The 15019-nt window shown below is 45.2% G+C and overlaps 1 protein-coding gene across 3 annotated transcripts in view; it reads right to left on the bottom strand.

The window, feature by feature from the left end:
- Window positions 1–9760, bottom strand: part of SBNO1 (strawberry notch homolog 1) — a 135911-nt gene extending 126151 nt beyond the window's left edge. For all 3 annotated transcript variants that reach the window (XM_040347290.1, XM_040347291.1, XM_040347292.1), the window contains exons 1-2: window positions 9412–9760; window positions 7075–7206 (exon numbers count right to left, since the gene is read on the bottom strand). In XM_040347290.1, the coding sequence (XP_040203224.1) occupies window positions 7075–7206 (132 nt within the window). In that variant the 5' untranslated portion in view covers window positions 9412–9760. The remainder of the gene's footprint in view (window positions 1–7074; window positions 7207–9411) is intronic.
- Window positions 9761–15019: the final 5259 nt, after the last annotated feature.

Genomic DNA, 15019 nt, shown 5'->3' with positions numbered 1-15019 from the left:
TCACTGGCAACTAGGGTTGTCCCGATACCACTTTTTTAGGACGGAGTACCGAAACTTTTTTTCAAGTACTCGCGGATACCGAATACCCATACTTTTTTTTTAAATATGTCCCCAAATGCAGCCATGTCCCCCCACAGATGCAGCCATGTCTCCCCCCATATCCCCCCATATGCAGCAATGTCCCCCCATATGCATGCAGCAATGTCCCCCCATATGCATGCAGCAATGTCCCCCCATATGCATGCAGCAATGTCCCCCCATATGCATGCAGCAATGTCCCCCCATATGCATGCAGCAATGTCCCCCCATATGCATGCAGCAATGTCCCCCCATATGCATGCAGCAATGTCCCCTCATATGCATGCAGCAATGTCCCCCCATATGCATGCAGCAATGTCCCCCCATATGCATGCAGCAATGTCCCCCCATATGCATGCAGCAATGTCCCCCCATATGCAGCAATGTCCCCCCATATGCAGCAATGTCCCCCCTACCTGCATCGCGCCGCATCCCCGCTGCCGCCGACTGGTTAATACGGGCGGGGAACATTACAGCTTTGAATAGCTGTAATGATTCACGCCGCGCTGCGTATAGACACTCCCCCTTGCTCGGGATTGGACAGTTCACCCAAACAAGGGGGAGTGTCTATACGCGGCGGAGCGGGAAAGACTACAGCTATTCAAATGAATGCTGTAATGTTCACCGCCCGTATTATCCAAGCGGGGATGCGGCGGGATGCGTCGTGGCGTCGGTGGCGATGGAGTATTCTATTTCGGTATCGGGGGTATTTGCGGAAGTACGAGTACTCCCGCAAATACTCGGAATCGGTCCCGATACCGATACTAGTATTGGTACAACCCTACTGGCAACCCTTAAGGAACAACACGCTTTACCACCTGCAGAATACCATCGATATAATTGCTTCACTGAAAAGGGTTTACAATTTATCTTCAAGAAACTCAAAATGGCATATCTATGTAAACGCATTGACAACTGTTCAGGATATACAGTGGATTTAAAAAGTCGACACACCCCTGTTAAAATGTCAGGTTTCTGTGGTGTTAAAAAAAAAATAAAAAAAAAAATTTGATATATATATACACACACACATAAATAAATAATTTCAGAACTTTCCACCTTTAATGTTACCTATAAAACTGTACAAACTTAAATATTTTAGGTGGAGGGAAAAAAAAAAAAAAAAAAAAACACACACACACACACACACACAAATATGGTTGCATAAGTGTGAACAATACAAGTGGGAACTAATACTTTGTTTAAGCACCTTTTGATTTTATTACAGCATTCAGTCTTTTTGGGTATGAGTCTATCAGCATGGCACATCTTGACTTGGCAATATTTGCCCACACTTCTTTAGAAAAACACGCCAAATCTTTCAGATTGTGAGGGCATCTCCTATGCACAGCCCTCTTCAGATCACTCCACAGATTGTCAATCGGATTCAGGTCTAGGACATTCCAAAACTGTAATCATCTTCTGGTGAAGCCATTCATTTGTTGATTTGGATGTATGCTTTGGGTCCTTATCATGCTGAAAGATGAAGTTGCTCCTTATGTACAGCTTTCTAGCATTAGCCTGAAAGTTTTGTGCCAATATTGACTGATATTTGGAACCGTTTATAATTCCCTCTACCCTTGACCAAGGCCCCTGATCCAACCAAAGAAAAACAGTGCCAACGCATGATGCTGCCACCACCATGCTTCCATGTGGGTAGGGTGTTCTTTTGGTGATTTACAGTGTTATTTTTGCGCCAAACAGTTCAATCTTGGTTTCATCAGACCATAACACATTTTCCCACATGCTTTTGGGAGACTTCAGATGTGTTTTTGCAAACTTTAGCCAGACTTGGGTTTTTCATCGTAGGAAAAGGCTTCAATCTTGCCACTCTACCTCATAGTCCAGACATATGAAGAATACAGGAGATTGTTGTCACATGTACCACACAACCAATACTTGCCAGATAGTCCTGCAGATCCTTTAATGTTGCTGTAGGCCTCTAGGCAGCTTCCCTGACCAGTTTTCTTTTACCATTTCGGAGAGGCATTCAGTTCTTGGTAATGTCACTGTTGTGCCATATTTTCTCCACTTGATTGATGACTGTCTTCACTGTGTTCCATGGTACATCTAATGCCTTGGAAATTCTTTTGTACCCTTCCACTGACTGATACATTTTAACAATTAGATCCCTCGGATGCTTTGGAAGTTCTTTATGGACCATGGCTTTTGCTGTAGAATACAACTAAGAAAATGTGAGGAAAGACCTACTGGAACAGCTGAACTTTATTTGGGGTTAATCAGAGGCACTTTAAATGGCAGGTGTGTATGGACTCCTAATTAACATGGGTAAGAATGCGATTGCTTTAGGCCCCTTTCACACTGGGGCGTTTTTCAGGCGCTTTGGCGTTAAAAATAAAAAATCCTGTAAAGCGCCTGAAAGAAGCCTCATCTGCAATCCCAATGTGAAAGCCCGAGTGATTTCAGAGCCCTTTCACACTGCCAGCGCCCGGAAAAATGCCGCCAAGACCCCTTTAACACTGGGGCATTTTTCATGAGCTTTGGCGTTAAAAAAAGCTCCCTCAATGGGAAGGGGGCTTTAGGAGCAGTGTATTCACCGCTCCTAAAGCGCTGCAAAGAAGCTGCTTGCAGGACTTTTTTTGACGCCTCAGTGTGAAAGCAATTGTAGAAAGAAATGTTTGGACAGCCGCACTCTGGAAAAACCTTCTCGGTTGCCTTTTATTGATAAAAGTGTTCTAACACCACACATCACAGCAAAGACAGGGGCATACAGCTGACGTTTCGCACTACAATCAGTGCTTACTCATAACTCAGGCTTTCACATTGGGATTGCACATGCAGCTTCTTTCAGGCACTTTATAGGCTTTTAGCGCTAAAGCGCCTGAAAAACGCCCCAGTGTGAAAGGGGTCTAAATCTAAACACAGCTGCATCCCCAGTTATAGGAGGGTGTGCACACTTATGCAACCACATTTTTTTATTTTTACTCCCGCCCCCGCCCAAAAGACTTTAGTTTGTTTTTTAATTGAGTCGAGTACAGTTTATAGGTCACATTAAAAAGGTTGACAAAGAAAGTTCTGAAAGGATTTATCGTTGTCTTTTTTTTTTACATCACAGAAACCTGACATTTTACCAGGGGTGTGTAGACATTTTATATCCAAGGTTTACAGCATTTTGACGGATAACAAACCCCCTTTTATGGGAAAAGAATATAGGGGTCTTGTACCCTGCAAAATCAATTATAAACACCTTCCTAATAGAGACCAACTACAAAGCTGTAATGCAACGGTACTTGGTCCCCGCCAGAACTGCCCAAAAGTTTGTAGATTCTGGATCAGAGCGTACAATTTTATCTATTCCCTCAAGGGGACTAATTTGACCAAGTCCCCACTGCAGACACTCCTGTTGAGGGAACCCGCAAGACCCACTTAACGCCTAAAATCTTAAATTTTTACAACAGCCAGAATAACAATCGCATGATCTTGGAAATCCCTGGTGCCATCTTTTGACCTCTTATAGTGTCCTGGATAATGCCCCCAGGACAAGATTTCCCGATTTGAAAAAATCTGGGACCCCTGGATCACCTGACAGGGACAGCCTCATTAGATCCGAGGCTAGCCTCATAGTGCCTTAGGAGAGGTTCACTGCCTTTTTCTCCCTCCCCTTCATACTTTGGAAAGTGACATGGGTCCCACTCCCAGTTTGAGGGCTGTGTACGTAAACACAAAGACCAGCTACAGTGATTGATCCAGGGCCGAGATGACCCCTTAAATTCAATGGGAGCATCTTCCGGCCATGCAGCTCCTCTTTGGAGGGTTTCTACTCTTGAGAATTTTAGTTACAGTTCAAATTAGCCTTATACCAGTCCTTTAGCAACCACTGGTGTAAGTCAATACATTTTATGTATTGGTACTTTTTTATTTTACAAAAGGTCAATTTAGCCTTCAATAAAAAGGAATGAAAAAATAAATCCATTTGTATCACTATTATATTCTAACCTATATAAAACACCCTAGAGAGGGATAGTTAGCACATGGGCTACAATTTAGACTGCATTCACCAAGCAAGGGTAGACTTGACTTTAGGCCTACATTTATGCAGCTGAAAGATGTCAAGGCCTTATTAGCAAACCGAAAGCAAATCAGACATATCCGGAAAGGTGGCAGTAATAGAAAACACACTGGTGCGGCCTCAGAACGTGGCCAGTGTGTGCGCTGAAATATAGTTTAGTAACATTAGCTACATACAAGTGACGCAGAATTTTAGCATCAGTAGTATCTGTCTGCTGCAGGAATTAAAGAGTCGGGTCGAGCGTTTCATCATTCAAGAGAAGCGTTGCATTTTTATCAATGACTACAAGGCTCCCACTGATTGGCCAAAGTGAAAATAGTGATGTTTTCTCACCTCTCCATCTCAGCCAAATCAGAGGATTCCTTGTTTTCAGTGATTAAAAAAATACAAGGCTTTTTTTTCTGAAGGGGAGAGAACTCAACACTTCAGGTTCAGAGCTGTCAAAATCCTGGCTAGAAAGCTGGATGTACAGCGGATCCTGCACACTCCTGTGCTTGGTTGGCTAGAGTGGAGGGCAGGGGAGACATTGGTGGTTTAATAGACCACTGATGTCTCTATGGACCCGTCACCTGCCCATAGCTATCATATAGGGCAGGGATATGCAATTAGCGGACCTCCAGATGTTGCAAACCTACAATTCCCATCATGCCTCTGCCTCTGGGTGTCATGCTTGTGGCTGTCAGTCTTGCTATGCCTCATGGGACTTGAAATTCTGCAACAGCTGGAGGTCCGCTAATTGCATATCCCTGATATAGGGGCTTCTTAGCCACCTTGTCATAGCAATAAAATAGATTTTATGAACCAACAAATATACTGGTTTTTCTATTCTAAAGTACAACTGCTGTCAAAAAAAAAAAAGGAAAAATATACATAATGTTATGGGGGTTTTTAAATAATTTTATACCCAAAAATGCAGATTTCAACGTGTGCAAAAAACATATAAAAATTGACTCTGAAGTGGATGTAAACCTGATTCATGAAACTTGAGCTGGGCACATATAAGCTGCAGAATTGTGTCATCTATTTTCAACGAGCCAAGTCTTAAAGCTCTCTTAGCTCCTCTGTTATAAGCCTGAAAACTCCTGACATTTTTTTTTTACTTTTTAGACAAAAGCAGCCAGAATCTTTTGTCAAAGGAGGTTGCTAAAATAGAGTAGCAGAGAGCAGCTCCTACTACAAAACAGCTCTGAGAGTCTCTGCCTATGATGAGAGGGGGTGTGTGCCTTTCTTCCAATCAGCAATGTTGGCTATCTTGGCTGTATGCCCAGACATAACACCCTGTGTTAACAAGGAAGAGAAAATCTAACATGATCTCAACTTTCTAACCTGTATATAAATGTGAAGACAACAGATATACATATACAACCTATGCAGGTAGACTTGGTTAATCTCTGTGTATAATCTGAGGCTGTTCACTTCACTGGGTGTATGGAGAGTTTACATCCACTTTAAAGGAGTTCTCTGACCTAAAACTTTTAACCCCCGCTGTGCCCGGGCTGTAAAACTATACAAAATAAACTTTCACTTACCTGCCTACAATCCCCCGTTGTTCCGATATCGCCGTCCCGTTCTCCGGTCCCGGTCTCTTCCGCTTCCTGTGTGTCGGTGACTCATAGTGCGCTCAGCCTATCAGCGGCCGCAACGTGACATTGCTGCGGCCGCTGATAGGCTGAGCGCACTATGAGTCACCGACACACAGGAAGCGGAAGAGACCGGGACCGGAGAACGGGACGGCGATATCGGAACAACGGGGGATCGTAGGCAGGTAAGTGAAAGTTTATTTTGTATAGTTTTACAGCCCGGGCACAGCGGGGGTTAAAAGTTTTAGGTCAGAGAACTCCTTTAAGCATCAGCTATTCAGAATGTGCAAAGTAGTCCCAGTTTTAGTCATGCGGCTCACAGCAGGGGGTCCGGTTTATCCCCATTCACGGTTTCAGGTCCGATTTCAGCCTGAATCCAACCACAAAAAGCACAGGACCCAGTGCAAATTCGCACTGGAGCTGCAGCGTAGATATGTGAACTGGCTCCGGTGTTTGGGTAAGCATGCACAGTCCCTAATCAGAGGAGGTCAAAAGGGCTGTTGTAGGATCCCAAGTACTGGAAATCATGCTATTAAATGGTTCCTCCTTTCGTTTTAATGCAGCCGTTAATTGTTCCATCAGGTTGATTTCATGTATCACAGCTATCCACCAACCAACTGTTGGGGGTTCTGGGCATTTCAACCTTTGCGGTATACATTTTAGCAGCATTGAGAAGTTCATACCTCGAAAGTGGAGTGAAATCACAGCAAGTACTGCTCCGATTCATCTGCTAGCAAAATGTCTGTCAATCTAAAGATCAGTTTCTGGACTGAGACCCAGAAAGGGCCGATAAGGGGGCATGTCCACAATATATGAAGTAATGAACTGTCTGTTGACAGTGGCAACAAGTGGGGGAGACAGAAGGGTAAAAAAAAATCTTATGTAAGAGCATAGGAAACGCTATATCAACATGACAGGACCTTATACTCAAAAGTTATTCAGGTTGAAAAAAAAAAAAAAAAGTCCATCTATTCTAGGTCAACCATAAAAAAAAAAAAAAAAAAAAAACATACAATCCCATATACTCCATCTCCTGCAATCTATTCGCAATTAAGGTTTGGTGGAAATTCACCAATAAGTACACTAATAATTTACAATATACAGCCTCAGTTGCACAAGATCTAAAAGTTAGCGGATTGAGATTTCCAATTTAGCAAGCTGCATGCTTCTTCCAGCTTATTTACTCACACTAATGAGGTCAGCAATGGCTGCCTCTATATTTTCCTCAATACAGAGTTATATAAAAGTTGACAGAATTGGTACAGCATCAGTGTCCATATAGAAGACCAGTCTTCCTACTTCTTTTTATTCATTTATTTTAAAACTTTACACAACACACACACACCCCTAAAGGGTAGCAAAAGTCATGCAGTCCTCCAAACTTACTTGCTGGGTGACGGGGGCTTGGCTTGGAGCAAGTAGACCTATATCCAAGGAATCACCATCAAAAAGGTCGTTAGGGCTGATGCCACACTCGCTCAGAGCAGCAAGTAACAAATCCTGATTTGGATCCATCATCTTGAAAATAAAAGTGTTAAAGTCACACATAAGACCACCAACACTAGATTTCAGCAGACATGCATAACTAGAAAATTTACATTTAGACATATATAAAAAGAAAAAAAAGAGGAGCCCCCCCCCCCCTTTAAAAAGGGTCAACCTCTGGATTTGCCCTAGTGCAAAACAGAGGACAAGCACTCCCAATTTGTAAACGAACCATCTCAAATAAAAAAAACTAAAACACCGGCCAACTTTAATGACTGAAAGGCCACGGACAAAATTGTATGCTAAAAATTGGTTTCTGACAGACAGGGCACTATACATTTATACGATACAAAAATTACCCGATATGCACCACACATTTTGTAGAACCAAAATTCTTACTTGAAAATGTAAAAAACAAACACGTGTTGTCATAAGCATGTCAAACACCTGCGTGTTTTGACAAGCTTATGACAACACTCAAGAAGAATTCCATTTAAAATTGCCCCTGTTCACATTGGTACGCTATATTGCTTGTAGTGGGTTGCCTGTCAGAAGTACAGGAGCATCTTTTTGATTAGATTCATGCATACTTGGCCCCATAGAAATCAATGGGTTTGCCTGAATATGCACAATACAAGTGATTATATGCATTTCTCTGCCTCACTAGACTTTTCCTGTCTGAAGCTCACAAAAAAAAAAAAGTACACAAGCGATAAAACAAAAACACAAAATACACTATGCTCAGGTGTGAATGCAGCTTACAATTTTGTTACATATTTCTACAATTTAGGCATCATGCACATTTTGGATAAGTTCTTCGCTGCTCCTAGGGGAGTTTAGTGTTTATTTTCCTTGCCTCTAAACGCTCCTGCACATGAGCCTATGTACACATAGGCAGGAGTTTAAAGGCAGAAATGTTTAGAGGCAGGAAAAAAACCCCACTGCCAGTGCATCCAGGAGCAGCAGAAGAAGAAAAAAAAACGCTTGATGCATGGAAACCGGTCTAAACATACATTCAGGCATTAGCATTATTCCATTTCAGAGGCCAGAACAAGTCAATCTTTCCAATGAAATGAATGACCAAACGCTTGACACGACTAAACGCGTCCAAACATGTTAAGTAACAAAACATTTTTTTATGCCAAAATGCTGTCAGGAAGAAAACGTGTAGAGTGAGATATCCAGTGTGAATGAGGCCTTAGGTTTGGTTCACACTGCAGCGACTGGAGTTCAAAGTCGCACCCCATAACTGCAATGGAACCCTTCTAATCGATGCGACTCAAGACGCAGTGGCTTAGAAAAAATTACTTTGGGGCGCCTTCATCACAACTTGCATTGACTTCTGTTAAAGTCGCAGGCTGCAACAAAGTCACAGGCCTTTCCCATTGTGGCACTGTGAACTGAAGGTTAACATCAGCAGCATACTCAACTACCTTTTAGTAAAATATACTAAAGTAACAGGACCAACAATTCAAAGATCCTTTACATAAACAGCCTGCTGCCTGTGACTACATCTCAGTATTTAGTAAACAGGCGATCTGAAGCCTCTTGTGAGCATGCCACAAAACAAGTTGCAGCCAACAAAAAGTGAAGGCCAGCAGAAGAAGGCGCCTGTGTGACACTGGAGAGGAATAGAAGGGAAACCATCCTCACACCTGCAATGTAAAGGTCAGTAGTGGGACACGAGCCCGGACCTCCTACCACGTGTTCACAACATAAACTTCCGGGTTGGGCCAGGATGACTAATGTGGAGTCCTGTGAGTCCGGGCACCATGTGCGGGGGTGGAGGGCAGAGTCCAGCGGCTTACTTGGTGGTGCCCGGGCAAGGCAGAACACGTGTTAGCTGTGTCAGGGCTCCCCTATCTCTGGATACAGTGACTGGGGGGAAGTACTAGGACCTTGTCCCGGACATGTAGAAGGGAAAGTAGTAGTGGTGAGAACATGGGTCAGTGAGGGAACTGGAACTGCGAAAAGGGAGCTCAGGTGGTGAAGGAAGCTAGGGCCGGGCAGGTGAGAGGGAGTTGTGGCCAGGGAGGTGAGGAGAGCCCACTCGGTGATAGCAGCTGGTATCGTAGTAACAGGCCTCGACTCGCGCACTCAGGTCGCCTCTCCTCAGACCCCTCAGCACAACCGGGAATAAGTCGCTCTCATCAGGCCTGACGGGGGCCTCAGCGAGTCAAGTATTATGAGGCGCCCGGTCCTTACCGGATACTTGCCCCGCCCTCCGTATACACTTACACTGCCGGTCCCAGGAACACTCTTCACTCGGGCGCCGTATCGCCTCAGAACCGCTGCTGTCGCTCCGTAGCCACCAGCCGCTTTCTACCTCACAGCCGCCATCTTTACCGGGGAAACACCACAGCGCAGCACCACGTGACCCGCACAGGCCTCGGCCTCTCCACCCGCCCCCACTCAGCGACCGCTGCGCAGCTCTTCCTGCCCGGTCGGCTCCTTTCCTGCCGCTTCCACCTCAGACACGGACCTTCGCCGGGTGCCCGCCGCACGCTTCTACCAATTCTCATTATAATTCTTGTTTTGTTAGGTAACACCAAGCAGGAGGCAGTTGGGATCACGTGATGCACCTAGGCACCGCCTTCGTGGAAGTGACGTTAGTGGGCGGTCAGGCGGCGGGGCCTGTCGTCATGAGGACACCATTTTGGGACGGTCGTGTCAACAGCAATTTGGTGCATCATGTGATAGCAGTGCTAGGCGTGTGTTAGAGCTGGCTGTGAGGTCCTGGTGGGGAAGGTTGCGCAGCAACAGTGTTCCTTCTACTAATGTAGAGCTCTTGGCGTCTATTAGTATTTCAGTTTATCCGAGGAAGATGGCTGACAGAAATTCTTATTCGTTTTATGTAGTTAGTGCATATGAGGTGTGAAAGGTGCTGGATAGGCAGTCTGGAGGGAGCCTGCTGTCATTCTGCCTTTGTGACAGATACTGACCCCTAGGGGACATTTATTGACTAAATGTGTCCTTCAGCAAAGTCTGTGCAACAGGTTTACAGACTTATAGCTGGATTCATAGTTAGGTTGAAAAAAGACACAAGTCCATCCAGTTCAACCACAAAAAATAAAAAAACAAAATAAAAAACACAGTAAAATCCTATACACCCAACTCCATACCCACAGTTGATCCAGAGGAAGGCAAAAAACCCCAGCAGAGCATGATCCAATTTGCTACAGCAGGGGAAAAAATTCCTTCCTGATCCCCCGAGAGGCAATCGGATTTACCCTGGATCAACTTTACCTACAAATCTTAGTACTCATGTAGGGGCGCGCATCTTTGCGGCGGTGTAGCGTATTTACACTCCGCCGCCGTAAGTTAGATAGGCAAGTACTGTATTCACAAAGTACTTGCCTCCTAACTTACGGTGGCGTATGCGTAAATGTGGCCGGCGTAAGCGCGCCTAATTCAAATGAGGATGGGGGGGCGTGTTTTATCTTAATTACTCGTGACCCGACGTGATTGAGGTTTTTTACGAATGGCGCATGCGCCGTCCGTGTACATATCCCAGTGTGCATTGCTCTAAAGTATGCCGCAAGGACGTATTGGTTTCAACGTGGACGTAAATTACGTCCAGCCCTATTCACGGACGACAAGCAAACAACGTAAAATTTTCAAATTTCGACGCGGGAACGACGGCCATACTTAACATTGGCTATGCCACCTAGGGGGCATGTTTATCTTTAGGCAGCGTATCTCTTACGGAAACGGCGTATCTTTACTGCGACGGGCGCACGTACGTTTGTGAATAGGCGTATCTAGTGATTTACATATACTACGCCGAAGTCAACGAAAGCGTCACCTAGCGGCCAGCCTAAATATTACACCCTAAGATACGACGGCGCAAGCCGTCGTATCTTAGATAGGTTTAAGTGTATCTCCGTTTGAGAATACACTTGAACTTAGGACGGCGCAGATTCAGAGTTAGGTCGGCGTATCTACTGATACGCCGGCCTAACGCTTTCTTAATCTAGCTATTATTCTCCTGTATTCCTCGGCAACCAATTGCAACAATTTACAATGTTCTGAGATTGAGTCATTTTAAACCGATGCAGAAATAAAGGTTAAGTCCACACTCACATTGGGTCAAATCGCATGCCAAAATGGCGGCTATTGCTGGCAATGACGCCGTCCAAATTCGGTGCAAGCCAACTTTGAGGCACGGCACCAATTCCGAAAAGTAGTTCCTGTACTAATCTTCTGGGACGATTCGAATGACAGATGTCTGTCAAATCGCCCCCAAAGTTGGACTGCATTGCCGGTTTAAAATTGTGCGAGTTCAGCTGAATTTGCAAGAGTTCCAACCCGCACTTAATGTGAACCTGGGCTTAGGCTGCATTCACACCTGAGCGTTTTCAGCTCGTAAAACGCTCATCTCAAAAGTTCCAAAACACCCAACAAGCGAAATTCCATTCATTTCATTGGCCTCTGTTCACATCTGAGCTTTCTGTCACCTAAGGCAAAATACCTGAAGCTCAAAAAAGTACACAAGCTTCCTTTTTGGTAGATTACAGGCGGTCTTCTGCTTTTTACATTGGTGACCTTTGCCAAAAAAGTGTGACTTTCTGCCTGAGGCTGGGTTCACACTACTACACTACTTTCATCCTACTTTGCTCTGTGTTCAATGTTTCCCTATGAGAGCGTCTTGTAGCGTCCTACACAAGTCGGTCCGATTTTGAAAATGCTCCCTGTACTACTTTTGGTCCTACATTGATCCTACTTCAGGCCCATTGAATATCATTGAAGTCGGACCAAAGTAGTATCCTGTTCATGAAAGTAGGACCAATGTAGGATGAAAGTAGTGTAGTAGTGTGAACCCAGCCTGAAAATGATACGCTCAGGTGTGAATTCAGCCTTAAAGTGGAGTTTCAGCTGTTTTGGTGTTTATTAACCACTTCAGCTCCAGATTATTTGCCCCCTAATGACCGGCACTGCATCGACTTAACTTACAATTGAGCAGTCATGCGATGTTGTACCCAAACAAAATTTACGCCCTTTTTTTCACAAATAGAGCTTTCCTTAGGTGGTATTTGCTCATCTCTTTTTTTTTTTTGCATTATAAACAAAAAAAGTGTAAATTTTGAAAAAAAAAACATATTTTTTAATTTTTGCTATAATAAATATCCCCCCAAAAATGTAAACCAATTTCTTTATCAGTTTAGGCCAATATGTAGTCTTCTACATATTTTTGGTAAAAAAATTGCAATAAACGTATATTGATTGATTTATGAAAATGTTATATATAGCGTATACAAAATAGGGAATAGATTTATGGCATTTTTTTTTATTTATTTTTTTACTAGTAATGGCGGCAATCTGCAATTTTTAGACGGACTACGACATATCGGACACTTTTGACAGTTTTATTTTTTTATGGACCACTGACTTTTATTCCGTGATCAGTGCTATAAAAATGCACTGATTACTGTGTAAATGTCCCTTGCAGGGAAGGGGTTAACACTAGAGGGCGATCAAGGGGTTAAGCTTTTTCCCCTAGGTGTGTTTCTAACTGTGGGGAGAAGGGATTGACTAGAGGTTCTCTCCCCCGCCTCTCCATGGCATCACTAGTGGGTTCACCTAGCTGTGACAGCTTGCAGGTTCACAGCCAGAAGATTGCAGGAAGGGAGGGGGAAAGGAGAACTTCCGCTCAGGGCGCCATGGTGTTTTGAGTAGAAGTGGGAGCTAGGTACCCTCCCCCCCAATGACATGCCAAATGTGGCTTGTTGGGGTCAGGAGTCCTTAAAGAGGAAGTAAACCCTGTTGGGATTTTCTTCCTTTTTCCCTGCAAAGTAAAGTCATAATGTGCTGGTATGCGACACTTGCCTGCAAACAAAGCCCTGGTCCTCGCTGTAGGCCGCATCCATCTTCGCACGTCTTCCTTCCAGGGCTGCGTACTCTGGCTGTGTGACTGGCCGGACCCGCAAGAAGTCACTGCCGCTGGTCACGGCACACGCTCCTGAAGAAAAGGCATGGGTGGCCATTCCTTCAGAGCGCATGTGCCGATGACATCATCGGCGCAGTATACAATAAATATCTCCTAAATGGTGCACGTTTAGGAGATATTTACAGTACCTATAGGTAAGCCTTAATCTAGGCTTACCTATAGGTACGACTTACACAGGGAGGTTTACAACCTCTTTAACACTGAAATCTCTACTTCTACGATCTAACTCTAAGGCCCCGTACACACCATAGAATCCATCCGCTGAAACATCCCAGCAAATGGGTTTCAGCGGATAGATCCTATGGTGTGTACACTCCAGCGGATCTGTTTCCGCGGATATTTCTCCCCTGGGATGGATTCCAGCAGATCGAATATTTGCTGACATGCCAAACAAATCCATCTGCTGGAATCCATCCCAACGGATGGATCCGCTGGTCTGTATAGACTCACCGGATCCATCCGTCCGAAGGGATCCCCCGCATGCGTCGTAATGATTCGACGCATGCGTGGAATTCCTTATGACAGCGTCGCGCACTTTGCCGCGTCATAATCGCGGCGACGGCGCGACACGTCATCGCTAGAGGATTTCGGCTCGGATTTCAATGCGATGGTGAGTACACTCCATCGCATTAAAATCTGCTGAAATCCTCGAGAGGATTTATCCGCGGAAACGGTCCGCTGGACCGTATCCGCGGATAAATCCTCCCGTGTGTATGGGGCCTAACACTGTAAAGAAGAAATCAGTATACATACCTTTTTTTAAGCCGATCCGGCCAGATCCCACTCTGAGCTGTAAGCTGTAGCTTTGCTGTGGAGGCGGGTGTAGAGGACACAGCCGACAACAGAAGCCACATAGTAACTCTGTGGGTGACGTCACTTCCTATCAATTTCCTAGGCATTGTCGGCTGTGTCCTCTGCAGAGCTTCGGCTCTGTCTGTAGATGTAGAGATTTTAGTGTTAGTGCGTTAAGGTGAAAAACCTTTTGCAGTGCAAGAGCCCCCCTTTTACTTACCCAAACCCGATCGTTACGGGGATGAGCAGAGCAGCTCCAACCGTTGTCTAGGGTCCTCATTGGCTGGATTGATAGCAGTGGGAGCATTGGCTCCCGCTGCTGTCAATCAAAGCCAGTGACCCGGAGGCGGGGCGGAGTCCTGCTGTTCTTGTCAATGGACGCAGCAGCAGGACTTGAGCGCACCTGCGCGAGTGCTCATCCAATCAAGGGACCAGAGCCTGCCAACCCGAAAGGAAGACTGGGTGATGATGGAAGCCCTGTCCACTGGAAGGCTTCATTTTAACCACTTGCCGCCTGCCTGTTGGCAAAGTGGTTTCAATATCCTGAGTGGACGTCATATGACGTCCTCAGGATATTGAGCCGCTGCGTGCCTCCGGGGGCGCGCATCGCAGCGATCGTTGTTGCAGGGTGTCAGTCTGACACCCCGCAACACCGATCTAGGTAAAGATTCTCAGACGGAGACTCTTTACCACGTGATTAGCCATGTCCAATCACGGCTGATCACAATATAAACAGAAAAAGGCGGTAATCGGCTTTTCCTCACTCACGTCTGTCAGACGCGAGTAGAGGAGAGCCAATCGGCTGCTCCTCTGACAGGGGGGGTTTGTGCTGATCGATTATCAGCACAGCCCCCCTGAGGATGCCCACACTGGACCACCAGGGATGCCACTAGACCACCAGGGATGCCCACCACAGGTATGCCACCCTAGACCACCAGGGATAACGATCACAAATAATGGATGCCAATCAGTGCCTACAATGGATGCCAATCAGTGCCCACAATGGGCATCACTGATTGGCAGGCATTGTTTGGCACTGATTGGCATCCATTAGTACAACACATATATTAGTATGTTAGTGCCACCTATCAGTGCCCATCTATGCCC

Source organism: Rana temporaria, chromosome 1 (assembly GCF_905171775.1).
Source record: "Rana temporaria chromosome 1, aRanTem1.1, whole genome shotgun sequence".
Taxonomy (NCBI): Eukaryota; Metazoa; Chordata; class Amphibia; order Anura; family Ranidae; genus Rana; species Rana temporaria.
Note: the sequence above shows the minus strand (reverse complement) of the source record. Positions and strands in the feature narration are given on the sequence as shown.